Source organism: Danio rerio, chromosome 15, assembly GCF_052040795.2.
Source record: "Danio rerio strain M-AB ecotype USA chromosome 15, GRCz13ab, whole genome shotgun sequence".
Classification (NCBI taxonomy): Eukaryota; Metazoa; Chordata; class Actinopteri; order Cypriniformes; family Danionidae; genus Danio; species Danio rerio.
This window is the reverse complement of record NC_141035.1, coordinates 42,144,806-42,162,500: the sequence shown is the minus strand read 5'-3', so window position 1 is coordinate 42,162,500 and position 17,695 is coordinate 42,144,806. Positions and strand designations below refer to the sequence as shown.

The 17,695-nt window shown below is 33.9% G+C and overlaps 1 protein-coding gene across 17 annotated transcripts in view; it reads left to right on the top strand.

Moving 5' to 3' along the window:
• Window positions 1-17,695, top strand: part of robo1 (roundabout, axon guidance receptor, homolog 1 (Drosophila)) — a 553,775-nt gene that overhangs the window by 495,119 nt on the left and 40,961 nt on the right. For all 17 annotated transcript variants that reach the window (XM_087282423.1, XM_087282421.1, XM_087282414.1 and 14 more), the window contains 3 exon segments: window positions 1,569-1,690; window positions 9,205-9,376; window positions 13,250-13,453. In XM_087282423.1, coding sequence (XP_087138549.1) covers window positions 1,569-1,690; window positions 9,205-9,376; window positions 13,250-13,453 — 498 coding nt within the window.

Sequence of the window (17,695 nt, the reverse complement as noted above, 5' to 3'; positions counted from 1 at the left end):
CTGTGCCTTGGGAGGAGAGGATGGAGGAGGCTCGGGAGAGTAAGAGGGGAAAATACCAAGAGCTAGTGGAGCAATGTCGGATGAATGGATGGAGGACCTGGTGCATGCCAGTGGAAGTGGGCAGTAGGGGATTTGCAGGTACACCCTGAGCAAGGCCTATTGGACACTTGGAATAACAGGCACCAACCCAAGAAGAGCCATAAGTAACAACGTGGAGGCAGCAGAGAAAGCATCTAGATGGCTCTGGTTGTAGAGGGGAGAACGGTGGGGGCAGTAGCATGCCACTTGGACACAGGCCGGGGTCTGATCATCCTCCGTCGGGTCGCCTGGAGGAGGGTGTCGGTTGCAAGACCCGAAACACCCTGTGAGTCCAGGAAACAACACTGATGATGTGTCCAAGGTTGTGCATCAGAAGATGTTTCTGTAACTAACATTACCGGTAATTTGCTGGAATGCTGCACTGTGTGAACGCAAAAGGAAGATTGGCGGAAAGAGCGCGTGCACATCTAGAACGTGCTGACGTGAGATGTCTACTTTAGCCAATCAGAACAGTCAGTAGCATTCAGGTCCACACGGTTTATGAGAATAAAAGCCTTTGAGTATTTTACCAGACACATTTAACTGCTAGATGTTAGTCTGATAACGTTTCTATGTTCCTTCTCAATGCCGACTGTGTAAATAATTATCAATAAGATGCGTATGATAAGCCATTGTTTGTTTACCTTTAAACTCTTCCTTCAGTTGCTTGACGTGTCGTGTGGGCACGTAAAGCAGCCTGTGAGCACCAGCACACACACATATCATGTACATCTCGATGTGAAAGTGTTCCTCTACATGTTTTCATCGATGTTGTTCACAATACTGATCCATCCACAGAGTTTGTGATGTAGTCAAATGTTTACAAATACAAGCGCAGCCGTTTAAAACTCATTTCTGGTTATTGATGTCAGAATTTACCGGTATTTTGGATTGGATGTGTGAATGGTCTGTTACGGAAAAAATTCCATAACGTCCTCACCTGTGTGTACATCGCTTTTTTGAATTTACCGGTAAAGTCGTTCCGGAAATTTCCCTATATTTACCGGCATTACTGTGTGAAAGGGGCTAATTACCATAACTTTGTTAAGCGTTTAAATGTCACTTTAAGCTGTATAGAAGTGTCTTAAAAAATATCTAGTCAAATATTATTTTCTGTCATCATGGCAAAGATAAAATAAATCAGTTATTAGAGATGAGTTATTAAAACTATTATGATTAGAAATGTGTTGAACAAATGTTATTCACGTCGAATTGGGAAATAAATTAGAAATTAGTAATTTATGATTAACAATAAATATTATGGTGTCTAATTATGCAAAAATGCTATTATTGTGACTTTTTTCAATTCAATTATAAATAATTAAATTACAATTAAAATATAATTATACTTTTTCTTCTAAATTATGATAAATGTCGAATTTTTAAAAAATATATCAAATATGTATATTAGAATTTATCAGGCGTAATTATCCACAAATGCAGGTTGATATTGTAAGGTGTGTAGAATTTAATTTGTGTTTTCTTTTCAGCTCCCAGCGCTGCTCCCAGAGGCGTCACCGTAACAGGAAGTGGAGACAACGGCACAGCAGTCCTGGTCGCCTGGCAACCGCCGCCAGAGGAGGAGCAGAACGGCGTTGTGCAGGAGTACAAGGTAAAACCCAAACACAACAGACAAAGGGAACACGAAAAAACTCAGCTTAATGAAGTGCTGGAGTAAAAGAGGAAATAGGAAGAGAAAGAGAAAATATATTTACTTAGTTACACGCTCCATTCAGAATATGGTGTGCTTCTGAATGAATGAGGGGAGTTTAGCGGGTAAGTTAATGGGAGGATTTTCATTGAGGGGAATTTTGGTGTTGTGACTTGCTGCCACCTAGTGGTTCATAAAGGGCATTACTACAACCTCAGACGCGCTCATATTGGGAATATTTATATAATTACCAACATCTCTGTCTCCAGGGTTTCCGCGGGATCTTAAAAATTCTTGAAATGTCTTGCATCTTAAAAGCAAAATTTTAGGCCTTAAAACATTTTAAATCTACTTAAATGTTGTGTTGTAGGTCTTAAATCCTGTTTTAACTGGTCTTAATATTCATTTGTTCATGTATACAGTAGCTACCCAATCTGGCCATTAACACCCATACAATCCCCAACAATTCACCACAATAGAACTTTTCATTTAAAAGTAGCATTGAATTACTTTCCCGACAGTAACATTTGCTTAAAAGTTCTCCATTTATTTACGGCTGAGGATACTAACCTGATATTTTTTATTATTAAATTATTATTAATTTTGTATACTGACACAATTGACAGCTATTCCAGTTTGTTCTATTCTTATTAAAGGTTATAGGGTTTGAAATTCGATATATTTAAATAGTAATACAATGTTCAAGCTAATTATTATCATTGTTTTGTTAAATGTGTTAAATTGTAATCATTTTTTGACAGGTTAGAAATCTTTTCTAGCCGGGATATTTGAAAAACAAATTCTAGCCCTGTATAAGTCTAAAATTTTATTTATAATGGTCTTAAAAATGTCTAAAAAAAGGTGTTGGCAGTTCATTCCGCTGTGGAATGAATTATTAAATGAATGAAAGAAACACTGTCTTCCTCTCAGATTCAAAAATTGCTTTAGTGGCATCAATACAAATATATTGGCAAAGCATTTATAAAATTTACAATAAAAAGAACATTTACACTATATATAAAAACAGAGAAGCACGGTAAATAGTAGCAGTAAAAGCAATAATAGATCAGAATAAACTGTACATATAACAATCAACATTTTAGGATAAAACAATAATAATTATTTATAATAATCAGTATATTTACAATGATGCATTTATAACAATCTAGAAGTTTGTCTCTCTCTTTCCCTCAAATAAACAGTACAAACCATACATATGGATAAAAGAAATATAAATAATAATAAACAAACACATGTTTGGTTAGTTCCCTAGAGATGGGTTGCGGCTGGAAGGGCATCCGCTGCGTAAAAATGTGCTTGATAAATTGTCAGTTCATTCCGCTGTGGCGACCCTGGATTGATAAAGGGACTAAGCCGACAAGAAAATGAATGAATGAATGTTTGGTCAGGCGTCACAGTGGCGCAGTGGTTTGCATGATCGCCTCGCAGCAAGAAGGTCACTGGTTTAAGCCCCGGCTGGGTCAGTTGGCCTTTTTGTGTGGAGTTTGCATGTTTTCCCTGGCTTTGCGTGGTTTCCTCTGAGTGCTCCGGTTTTAGTCCAAAGACATGCGGTGCAGGTGAATTGTGTAGGCTAAATTGTCCACAGTGTATGTGTGTGAATGACTGTGTATGGATGTTTCTCTGTGATGGGTTGCAGCTGGAAGGGCATCCGCTGCGTAAAACATATGCTGGATAAGAAAGCGGTTCATTCCACTGTGGCAACCCCGGATTAATAAAAGTAATAAGCCGAAAAGAAAATGTATGAATGTAAATTTGGTCATATAAATGTAAATGTTGACACAATAAAGAAGTCAATTAGGCAATCTCTTTAATTTATGAAATCAAAATTAATAGAAAAATATATATAGCTTGCTGTATATGAAAAGATAAATACACATTTATAATTCAACAATTAAAGTCAACTATTAAAAATAAATAACACTAAAATAATAACGATAAATAGATATAAATGAAAAGTTACATTGTTAGATGCTACACTAATTTAAAGTAGCTCTTTTCTATGTGAATTTAAATGAAATACAAATACATTTTTATTTAATTTTAATTTAATTTATTTTATTTAAAATAATATTTTAGCTATTTATTCTTGTGCTATTCTGGTTTTGTTATTTGAGTACCGTTTATATATTTTATTTATGCTCTTAAATTATATATGCATATAATGTTATGAAGTATTTGTTTTCTTTCAAATATAATGCAGCAGGTTTTGCATTTTATTATTGTACACGGCATGCTTTTCCCCAACCAAATTGTTCCTTTATAAACATGCTGCGTTGCTTTTCTTCAGATTATTATGTCTGAGGATTATCATTTTTACTGGCACTGTGGGTCTTTTAGCATTTGCTTTGTATTTGTAGTCATCCTCAAACTAGCAAATATAATTCCAGCAACAATTTCCCAGCTCCTCTCCATTCTTTCTCCTTATTTATTCTCCTTTTCATGTCCAAACAAGATAACAGAGCCCATCTCGTACGCTCTTCCTCTCAGGCGCTCAGCTTTTAATGGCTTTGTGGTGTTTCAGCAGTTAGTTTGTATGCTGCGGCTGACGGGAAGAGCCGCTCAGTCCCAGTTGATTTCCCAGGTAAATGTTTTCAGGCAGTAGCAGGGAAAGCCACTGAGTAATTTCATGCTTGTTAAATTGGGCGGAGGAAGATTTTTGGCTAATCACTTTTCTAGTAACCTTTTCTTTTCCTGCCACATTGTGCCTCAGGAAAACTTCAGGATCCTCTGAAGACCCTCACTTTCTAATGACAACACACAGTTTTTTTTATTTCTCCAAAGCCTTTAGGAATGTCTTAATTTGGTTAAAGTTCCCCTGAAACCATATTTGAAAAAAATCTTAGTATTAATTTTAGTGTTAAAGACTTTGTACAGACAGACACACACACACACACACACACACACACACACACACACACACACACACAAAAGTAAATTATTCACATCACTTTGTTTAAAATCAGAGTTGTTTTTTGTTGTTACACATGCACACGCACAGACAAACACACAGACCAACACACACAGACAAACACACACAGACAAACACACGCAGAAACACACACTCAGACATAAATAGATAGACCACTCACAGACTCGCACGCACACACACACAAACACAAATGCACACGCAGACAAATGCACAGATATACACTCACACACACACACAGGCAAACACAGATACACACCCACAAGCACAGCCACAAACACAGACACACCTACACACACACACACACACACACACACACACACACAAAAGTAAATTATTCACATCACTTTGTTGAAAATCAGAGTTGTTTTTTTGTTGTTACACATTCACACGCACAGACAAACACACAGATACACACGCAAACAGACACACACACAGACAAACACACACAGAAACACAATCAGAAACACACACTCAGACACAAATACATAGACCACTCACAGACTCGCACACACGCACATGCAGACAAATGCACAGATATACACTCACACGCAAACACAGATACACACACACAAGCACAGCCACAAACACAGACACACCTACACACACACACACACACACACACACACACACACACACACACAAGTAAACTATTCACATCACTTTGTTGAAAATCAGAGTTGTTTTTTGTTGTTACACATTCACACGCACAGACAAACACACAGATACACACGCAAACAAACACACACACAGACAAACACACACAGAAACACACACTCAGACAGAAATACATAGACCACTCACAGACTCGCACACACGCACATGCAGACAAATGCACAGATATACACTCACACGCAAACACAGATACACACACACAAGCACAGCCACAAACACAGACACACCTACACACACACACACACACACACACAAGTAAACTATTCACATCACTTTGTTGAAAATCAGAGTTGTTTTTTGTTGTTACACATTCACACGCACAGACAAACACACAGATACACACGCAAACAAACACACACACAGACAAACACACACTCAGACACAAATACATAGACCACTCACAGACTCGCACACACGCACATGCAGACAAATGCACAGATATACACTCACACACACACACACAGGCAAACACAGATACACACACACAAGCACAGACACACCTACACACACACACACACAAAAATAAATTATTCCCATCACTTTGTTCAAAATCAGAGTTGTTTTTTGGTTTTTGTTGAACATAGAAGAAAATATTTAGAAAAATGTTGAAATCTGTAACTGTCCATAGTAGGAAAAGCAAAAACTATGGAAGTCAATGGTTACAGGTTTCGACATTTGTCAAAATGTCTTCTAAAAATAATAATAATTTTTAAAAAAATCTGGTTAAGGGTGAGTAAATTTTCATTTTTATATGGCTTTGGACAAAAGCATCTGCTAATTGTAAATATCTTCTAAACGCACATTCTTTCACTGTTTAGGAACATATTAGCTTTTAGATATCTCTAAGACTAACATACTGATACAAAAATGTTTATGCAACATTCTTAATGAAATCCCTTGACCTCAGAAATATTTCCCCCCTTATAGATACCCCTAAGTCAAACTATTTAAGGACTTGCATGCACACCAGCACTGTCTTTTAACTTTGGCCAAAAAAGAGGTGCTTGGAAAGCTCTTTTCTTCTCCTGGCGTGCTTCTGTGGAGTCAGTGTAGACGTGTGTGCTGGAAGTCAGGTGATCAGAGAGGGGCTTATATGACGTTTGGCCCCAGTGAACGGCTTTCCTGCTGGGCCTGTGATTGTGTCAGGGTGAGGGGTCGCTGATCTCGGGCTCCGCACTCTCACTTTGACGCTCATTTGGACGCACGGCTGACTGAGCTTCCCGAGAGGAGGAAACAGAGCAGGGTTCACTGCGCCCAATCAAAACAAAGAGAACTGCATCTCCTGCTCAGGGAAAACAGACCTCTGACATGAGGACGGAGACGCTGGACGTCCACCGCTGATAGGGAGTGTTGATGGAGTTGCTGAATCTTGTTTTCATGACATCTTTCGACTTCACTGCTACATGATAGCTTGTGAATTCGTGCAGGAGGGGTGACGGGAGATGTACAGATGGATTTACAAACCAGCTTTGAAGAAATAATTTGAGGGCAATTGTACATTATTTATTTACACAAACACACACAAACATCTGATGCTTTTATAATGGTCTTTAAAGGATGTTGATCAAAACACTACTCTATTTAACCATTTAAAAGTAGTTTTTTGACGCAAATGATAACAACATTACTATTACTAATATTAATTACTCCTAGTTTTTTTGTTATCGTTTTTATATTATTGTTAGACAACACTTTGCATTAAATTTATGCTTATATAAAAATTATTTTGTCTAAATATTTGTATTAATTCTTTAATGTGCTTTTGTTATTTGTGTTAATGTTTTTAATTCTAAATGTTATTATTGCTGTTTTAATAATAATAATGCTAATTGCAATAACAATAATAATATTATTAATAATATAATTTGAACACACTTCACACTTGTCGGAGTGTATGCTTGCCATATAATATATGTTAGTGTTATTAATATTATTATAAATATTATTGCTGTTAATAATAATAATGCTATTAATAATAATATAATTTGAACACACTTGTCGGAGTGTATGCTTGCCATATAATATATGTTAGTGTTATTAATATTATTATAAATATTATTGCTGTTAATAATAATAATGCTATTAATAATAATATAATTTGAACACACTTGTCGGAGTGTATGCTTGCCATATAATATATGTTAGTGTTATTAATATTATTATAAATATTATTGCTGTTAATAAAAATAATGCTATTATTAATAATATAATTTTAACACACTTGTCGGAGTGTATGCTTGCCATATAATATATGTTAGTGTTATTAATATTATTATAAATATTATTGCTGTTTATAATAATAATGCTATTAATAATAATATAATTTGAACACACTTGTCGGAGTGTATGCTTGCCATATAATATATGTTAGTGTTATTAATATTATTATAAATATTATTGCTGTTAATAAAAATAATGCTATTATTAATAATATAATTTTAACACACTTGTCGGAGTGTATGCTTGCCATATAATATATGTTAGTGTTATTAATATTATTATAAATATTATTGCTGTTTATAATAATAATGCTATTAATAATAATATAATTTGAACACACTTGTCGGAGTGTATGCTTGCCATATAATATATGTTAGTGTTATTAATATTATTATAAATATTATTGCTGTTTATAATAATAATGCTATTAATAATAAATGATTTGAACACACTTGTAGGATTTTATGCTTGCTATATTATATATGTTAGTGTTATTAATATTATTATAAATATTATTGCTGTTTATAATAATAATGCTATTAATAATAATAAAATGATTTGAACACGCTTGTCGTAGTGTATGCTTCCAATGTTATTTTTGTTATTATAAATATTATTGCTGTTAATAATAATAATAATAATAGTAGAGCTAATATTAATAATTTGAATACACTTGTTGGAGTGTATGCTTGCTATATTATATGTGTTAGTGTTATTAATATTATTAAAAATATTATTATTGCTTGTAATAACATAATAATGCTAATAATAATATGATTTGAGCACACTTGTCGGAGTGTATGCTCTCTATGTTATTTGTGTTATTATCAATATTATAATTATTATTATTGCTGTTAAAATAATATTAATAATAACAATAGCGCTAATAATATGATTTGAACACACTTGTCAGAGTGTATGCTTGCTATATTATATGTGTTAGTGTTATTAATATTATTATAAATATTATTGCTGTTAATAATAATAATAAAAGTGCTAATAATAAGGATTTGAAAACACTTGTCAGAGTGTATGTTTGCTATATTTTATGTGTTAGTGTTGTTAATATTATAAATATTATTATTGCTGTTAATAATAAATTTTAAGATAATAACAACAATGCTAGTAATAATAATAATTGGAACACACTTATCGGAGTGTATGCTTCCTATGTTATCTGTGTTAGTATTATTAATATTATTATTGGGATTGTTATTAATAATAATAATGCTAATTATAATAACAATAATAATATGATTTAAATACACTTTTTGGTGTGTATGCTTTCTGTGATGTTAACAATATTTTCTGCTTTAATGCTTAACATTTTAAAATAAAATAATTTAATGCACTTATAAATAGTATTATTTTTTAAAGGTTTGTATGGGCTCTATATGATTTCTATACATTTATTAATGTAATTTGCTTATATTAAAGTCATTTATCTTGTTTTAAAATGTGGTAAAAAATAATAGTAAAGAATGCTAAGGCTTTTTTCAGACTATTAGGTGGGTAATGTATGCTAGTATCACTTTAAAAGGCTTACTCTTTCCCCAACCGACTTGTTATCCAGCATAAATAATGTTTTATTATCTGCTAACCGCTCGTCATGTTTTCTTTGATCCTCCCTCAGATCTGGTGTCTTGGTAATGAAAGCCGATACCACATCAACCGCACAGTGGATGGTTCTACACACTCGGTGTTGATTCCTGGTCTGGTGGCAGGAGTCACATACAGGCTAGAGGTGGCAGCAGGCACTGGGGCCGGACCCGGGGTCAAGAGCGACCCTACGTCCTTCCAGCTTGGTGAGTCTGATTAACAGAGACCGCTGACCCTGTCTGACTGCTGTTATTCAATGCCAGTACACTGACCTCCACTAATACTGAGACACTTGGAAGAAATGTGGAGGAAAAAAAATAACTGATGCGTTTTTAATGGTCTTTTAAGGATGAAGATCTAATAGACGTCTACAAATAACCCAAAACTAGACTAATCATCAAATAGACAGATTACGAAGTGTGTATTTGATGGCATTATGTCTAGTTTTGGGCTATTCTTATATGTCTAATTGATTTTCACAGACAGCCCAAATTTAGCCTGGTTTTAGCCAAGACTTCTAAGTTTAGACGTCTTTTAGACATCTATTAAATGTCTACTATACATAAAAAAGATCCTTGCTGAGATCCCTTGAAGTATAGGCTTATAATTAGAAAAGAAATTTGAATAAAGGTTTTTAAGCCATATTAACAGCACTAAGGTGTTTTCTACACAGCCATACTTTTGCTTAATATTAGCCAATCTCAGGGTACTTTATTTCCAGGACAACACAATATGAATGGTTGATATTGCTGTTAACAGGTTACAGAAATCCAACAAACACATTCCAGCTTCAAGGCCTTTCTATCACCCTTTTGGAAAGGTTTGTGATAATGCATTTTGTTTGAGCCTTGGCTTTGAAACACTTGTGAATGGCATGGTTGTAACTTGCCTTGTGGTTACACACTGAAAAGTATGTAATTTACAAAAACAACCTTATCAGAGTCATCGAGAATACAGGAGACGTCATATGTAGTGCAGTTTTACAAAGCCTTTAATCGTCCTCAGAGTGGATTTCTCCATGAATCTCCAGCTTTGACTTGTTCAGCCTGCAGTCATCGGTGGCGGTGGTTAAACTGAGCTGAATGGAGGTGATTGTGAGTGTTGTGCCAGTGGATAACAGACCATCCGGTTATGCAGATCTGCTTTTAATAAGATGCCAATCACGCTGCTGGCAGAGGGAAGTTTACAGTGAATAAAAAAATTACATAGTATTTCGAAATCCTGCTGCCTTACGAAAAACTGATTACAAACTTTGATTTAAAGTGATGCCATTCTCAAATTTAGAGCAAGATTTTTAATAGTTATAAGGACCAGAATTGTATCAATCGCCAATTGACCACTAACATTTTCTATTATTAATTCTAGCAATGCTTGACATTGCAGTCTATTTTATTGTAATTCTCAAATTGTGCAGGGATCTTTTGAAATATGTAATGATACACAACACTTATTTCTTCACATGAGCAGCAGTGTCTTTTGTTAAAATGATTATGATTGTATTATATAATAATTATTACTGTGCAAAGATTAATCGCATCCAAAAATCAAAAGTTTGTATTAACATAATATATGTGGATGTTCTGGGCAGCGCGGTGGCGTAGTGGGTAGTGCTGTCGCCTCACAGCAAGAAGATCGCTGGTTCAAGCCCCGGCTGGTTCAGTTGGCATTTCTGTTTGGAGTTTGCATCTTGTGTCCAAAGACTTGTGCTATAGGTGAATTGGGTAATCTAAATTGTCCGTAGTGAGTGAGTGTGAATGAGTGTGTATGGTTGATTCCCGGTCATGGGTTGCAGCTGGAAGGGCATCCGCTGCATAAAAAAATAAGCTGGATAAGTTGGCGGTTCATTCGGCTGTGGTGACCCCAGAATAATAAAGTGACTAAGCCGAAAAGAAAATGGACGTGGATGTTCTGTGTATATTTATTGCATATATAAAGATACACATATATTTGAGAAATTATTTATTTATATTTAGATATAATGATACAAATGATATCTACATTTTAATATCTGTAAATATTTAGTTTTAATAGTTTTGTCTTTATGTATGAGTGTGTATTACATATTCATAATAAATATGTTTAATACACAGATATATATTATGTAAAAACTTGTATTTTGGATGCGATTAATGGCAATTAATCTTTGCCCAGCAATGATAATAATATAATATTATATTCAAATAATTATAATAGTGTTTCCCAGTGTCGGGTTGCGGCTGGAAGGGCATCCGCTGCGGTTCATTCCGCTGTGGCAACCCCAGATTAACAAAGTGACTAAACCCAAACTGAATGAATAATAATAATTATAATTATGTTATATTAAAGTAATAATAGAATAACACACAATAATAATTAACTAACCATATTAGTTTTGTAATAATTTGTTAATATTAAGGATTATTATTAATATTTCTATTGTTATTGTTTCAATTAAATGGATCAATTTTCTTTTGTTTGTTGCTTAAATAAACAAACAATAATATAAAGCAGCACAAATGTTTACAGCAACGTTAAAAATAAGACATGTTCCTTGACCACTAAAACAAAATCATACGACACTAAAGAATAGAGCAATTTTGGAAATCTTGCTTTGCGTCACAGGCATATATGACATTTTATAATAAAAAAAACAATATTTCATAGTAAATCAATATTACATTGAAATATATTCAAAATATTTCGTAAGAGATCAATCAATCAAAAAAATAAATGCAGCAAATGTAATAACATCTTACTGACCTCACACCTTGCACTGGTGTAGTGGCTATTTCTTTTGAATCAGTATTAGCTATTGAATTTCAGGTCATACTAATAGTTTTTCCACCCTGAATGGTGTTTGTAAGTACGTGACTGAACTGTAACCTCGGCTGCAGATTTTCAGGCAGGGGTTTTACAGAAGTGCAGTCAGTGTGAGATGAATGAAAGGATACAGCGACTGATGTTGAATTCTCCTCCGTGTGTTTCTGTGACCGCTGGAAGCAGAGGATGCTGCTCTCTGAAGCGTTTGTCACACCGTGGGCTTTCTTGCATCTCTGCATCCTCCACACCGGTGCTGTTCAGGCCTCTCAGCGGAGCCACAGTCACATCCAAAACAATAGACAAGCACACACACACACACACACACACCGCAGCTTCAGGAGAACCTGAAGAACTGACACAAATACTGAACACGGTGGAAAAGATGAAAGCGACGCCCACATGAAACCGAGAGAGAGGAAAAGAGTGAAGTCAAGAGAATGATGTTTCTTTCGGGGCTCTTTAATGTGAAAAATAAAAGCCTTGCTGGTTGCAGTTCTTGCAGACTGCGTCTTGTCATTCATAATTCATATTTTGCATAATATATATATAAAAAAGCCCAGAACTGCTTGTTATTGCTTTGGATTCAAACTCTAACCTTGCTTTATGACATCAGTAAGTGGGAAAATTATTTGCGTTATCAAAAACGCCTGGATGAAACTAGAATTTGATCACTTTTGTAGAAGTATGGTTGGTTGCGGGTTATAATTATAAACATTATTTTAAATGATAATAATTGTCTTTTTAATGCATTGCCTCTGGAAATAATTTATTATTTCTATTGTTTATTTATACAGGTAATATAACCTCAAATATTTAAGAGCCCCTATTATACATTTTAAAAGATCATATTTTGGTTTTAGGGGTCTCTAACAACAGGCATTACATTATTATATATATATATATATATATATATATATATATATATATATATATATATATATATATATATATATAATATGTTATTATATTATTATTATACTGTTAATACATTATATTTTAATAATAATGTGTAAAAGCTTGTTTGATCTTTTTTGTTGACTTGCAAATGAGCATATTACTCTTTTTAACAAGCATACTTTATCTTTGAATTACATTAATTTACTTACATTAATGTACCATTATATTATATTTATTAACTATATTTTATTTAATATGTTGATATACTTGTCACACTAAATTGGGATTACAGACTATTACCTTTCAAAATCATCAGCAGTAATGGTTGCACCAGCGCTGTGGTTGTCATCAGAAGTCATGTTCTCCTTGTGTGTTTTTTTCAGACTCTTCTGGCCGTGTTCTCCCGCCGCCGCTGGACGACGATAACACCATTTCCCAGCAGATCTCAGACGTGGTGCGTCAGCCGGCTTTCATCGCGGGCATCGGCGCCGCCTGCTGGATCATCCTGATGGTGTTCAGCATCTGGCTATACCGCCACCGCAAGAAGAGGAACGGCCTCAGCAGCAGCTACGCCGGCATCCGCAAAGGTCAGTTCACACTCAGGCTTTTCTTTTAACAGTGGTTAAACAGCAAGAAGGTCGCTGGTTCAAGTCCCGCTGGCCCAGTTGCCATTTCTGTGTGGAGTTTGCATGTTCTCCGCCTGTTGGTGTGGGTTTCCTAATTGTGCTCTGGTTTCCCCCAGAGTCCAAAGACATGTGCTATAGGGCATTTACTGCGTAAAACATAGTGAAAGTAGTTAGCGGTTCATTCCGCTGTAGTGAAGCACATCTTTTGGTTGAGTAAGCTGTCGTCTAAACAGCCTCTTAGTTTATGTGCAAGTCCAGATCAGACATCGACTGAATTACCAAAAAAACACAGACATTTGGAGCAAAATAGTGGCCTGTTCCGGTGTCTATTCACTCGATTGGTGCACCTCTAACAAATAATAATTTAAAAGCAGCTAAAATATAACATCAGTAGCAGGTTAGTCACCCCAACCTAGTAATTATGAGTGTGTGAGCTTTCATTAAAGAGGCGTCGCAGAAATACACAAGTGATCTTTTAATGCAGAGTGTATGTGTTAGTCAGAGGCAGATGTCTGAGCGCTTCTTTCTTTCAGTGTTTCTGCTTCAGTGTTTGGCCTTGAGCTGCGCAGCTGCTGTTTTTTTGCTCTGTAATCTCAGGTTTAATCCCAAACATCAGGCTCTTGAATGAAAGCCAGGACGCCAAGACTTCAGGTTTTGCTCCCGTCTAAAAGAGATAGGTCTGATCTCATCGCTGCTGTGGAACTTATTTATCCAAAAAGCGTTTTTGTTTGTTTCTTTTTTTTTCCTCCAATGTGTGTCTCAAGGACATGAAGCTAATGGAATGTTTATTGGCAGGAATCTAAAGGAGAAGATCGGAGCTATTCATTAGCGTTAGCATTCACAGACTCCCAAGGCTAGGCCGCATTCAGGTTAATTGAAGAGCACAAAACATCCCAAAATGAATATGTCCGTTTCTCAAGGTTGAGAGCGCTTGAATTCATTTGGCTGGATGACTCGACAACATCTCGTTTCAACAGTCTGACAGGCCGCTTTTATCAATGGACTTGTATGAAAGATAGCTTGCGCAACATAGATATAATTTTCAAGGCTCGGCATTAAGGATTACGTGTGGATTTATGGGCTTTTATGGCTTGCAATGTTGTCTCGTCCAGTCATCTCCTACTTTAATCTATAGTTGGAACCAAGTTTGTCTGGTGTTGAAATCTTATGAAATTGCTTTTTGTCATGGTTTTTTCTCAGCAGTGTGTTTGTGAATGTATGGACAGCCTGGATTAGATGGCATTATTGCAAATGATAAACCTAATAAATATTTACTTTTTAAATAATTAAATACTATTTATAAGTATAGAATAAGAATAACACAATTTGTTTTATTATTATATATATAATAATATTATATATAAAATATATAAATATATGTCAAATAGTTTTCCAGCACAATTTTAATATAATTGTTTGTTCTGTAGCCAACTTAAAAATAAAATTATTATTTATATATATATATATATATATATATATATATATATATATATGTGTGTATTTATTTTTTTTTTTTATTAATTAGTTAAAACTGCTTTTATTCGAGGAAAATTTTAATAAATAAGACTTTCTTCAAAAGAAAAAAATACATTGGATATACTGTGAATTCTGTGATTTTATAGGAAAGATCCTTGCTCTTTTATCATCATCACTTGGGAAAAATTTTAAGTAAAATAACCTAATTTCACAATTATCAAATATTAAAATATCAAATAATAGTATTACAACGACATAAAAAAATGTAGATGTAGATTTTTTATAAAAAAAAAACCTATATATATATATATATATATATATATATATATATATATATATATATATATATATATATATATATATATATATATATATATTTAATAATACTTATACTAATAATACAGTATATTAAATTAGACGTTTATTACTGTACAATTTAAATTAAATGTCATTATAATACATTTAGTAATAATCTTGCAGACAAAAAAAATGTAGCCCCAATCTGCATATAATAATATAAAATTTCAATATAAACTTATACAATGTAACTACAAAGATTCAAGCTTTAAATAGGAAAATGATCAAAACTGGAGTGAGATGCTAATGGTCAAATTCAATTCAATGATCTATGCATAAATAATAATAATTCCTTACATTTATATAGCACTTTTCTGGACACTCAAAGCGCTTATGAAAGCGAATTTCCTTATCCACCACCAGTGTGCAACATTCACCTAGTTCTAGATAAAGCAATGGCAACCACATTGCGCCAGACCGCACACCACACACCAGCTGATTGGTGGAGAGGTGACAGAGTGGTAAAGCCAATTTTGATACGGGGATGGTTCGGAGGCCATGATGGACAGTGGGCAAATACTCTTCTTTATTTGATTTTTAACAGAGACCACAGAGAGTCAGCACCTCAGTTTAATGGTTCATTTGAAAGACAGTGCTCACTGAGCAGTATAGAGTCCCCTTCACTATACTGGCGCATTAAGACTCAGACCACAGGTTGAGCGCCCCCTGCTGGTTTCCAGCAGCAACATGGCTTTCCCATGTGGTCCCCCATCCAGGTACTGACCGGGTGCAGCCCTGCTTAGCTTTAGCAGGAGACCATGTGGGAGTTGCAGAGAGCTAGCTGCTGGCATAAAAGTGCTCCCACCAGAACCGAAGATTAGCTGAATGGGTTAAAAAAAATAAATAAAAATATATATTAATAAAACTCGTAATAGGACTCTGTTTCCCTAAAAAAAAGTGTAGTGTTCCTTCTAATACAGCGATCATCCCCAGACCTCTGAGATGTGACTTATTTGTGGTCCATCAAATGCTCTTTTTCCACATGCTGCATTTTGGGCCTGTTGTGCCTCAATCTACTCCTGCTTCAAAAAGCCTTCTTGCATACAGGATAAAATCATCAAAAGCGGCTCAATCTATTAGACTGATCTCTCTCTGCTCTGCCAACAAGCAGCCGATAAACGTGGCATTTGGAAAGGACGGCGCGCCTGACAATTTTAAAGGTTGTTTTGCGGTAAATACGTGAAGATGAGAAGGTGAAGACAGCGGGTGTTGAATTGTGATGTATCCATGTAAACGCTGCCAAAAAAAACAATCCTGACGGCGTCCTGCACAGACACTTTCATGTTTGTGATGGGCTGTTTATTATGAATTCAGAGCTCATATCTCTCGCATTGATTCAGACGTGTTCATCTGCTTATTGGAGCCTTTGATCAACATGAAAGTAACTAGATTTCAGATCAGACTGAGGGCATGTGTTATAATAGAATTAAGTCCAAGTTAATAAAGTTGCCGGTAAGAAAGCAGCCTGACATCAATGCTTGCCATCTGATGGCGATTGTCGGGTGGAATAAATAAATATATATATATATATATATATATATATATATATATATATATATATATATATATATATATATAGTTGCAAGCAAAATTATCAACCCTCCTGTGAAATATTTCTCAATTGATATTTATTGGAAAAATGACATTTTCACAGTATTGATGATAATATTTTGTCTTCTGAGAAAGTCTTGTTTGTTTTTATTTTGGCTAGAATAAGATATTTATTTTTTATTTTTTACTTATTTACACTTTATATATATGTTACAATATAATTAAATGAATATATAATTATTATGTAATTAATTAATAAAATATTTAAAATTACTCTTATTTTGTTGCTAGCCATCTGATGTCTAGGTTAATTTAAACAAATAATAATAATAATAATAATAATAATAATAATAAATGTGTTTTAATTTTAATAAATAATATATTATATAATAAAAATGTAAACTGATTACATTCATTTATTATTATTATTTAAATTTATACTTTTACATTTCATTATATTTATGTAACAATGTAATTAATTGTTTAATTAAATAATTAAAATGTTTTAAATAACTCTTATTTTGTTGCTAGTCATCTGATATTATTTTATATAATAGCAATAACAATATTAATATTAAATTATTCATGTGTTTAAATAAATAGTATATTATATACTAAATTGTTTAAGTATTTAATACATTATTTTTTTTACATTTCATTATATTTAAGTAACAGTATAATTAATTGCATAATTGTTAAAATAATTAATTAAAATGTTTTAAATGACCCTTTTTTTGTTTCTAGCCGTCTGATATTACACGTCAGGGTTAATTTAAACAATTAACAACAACAACAACAATAAAAATAATGTGTTTTAAT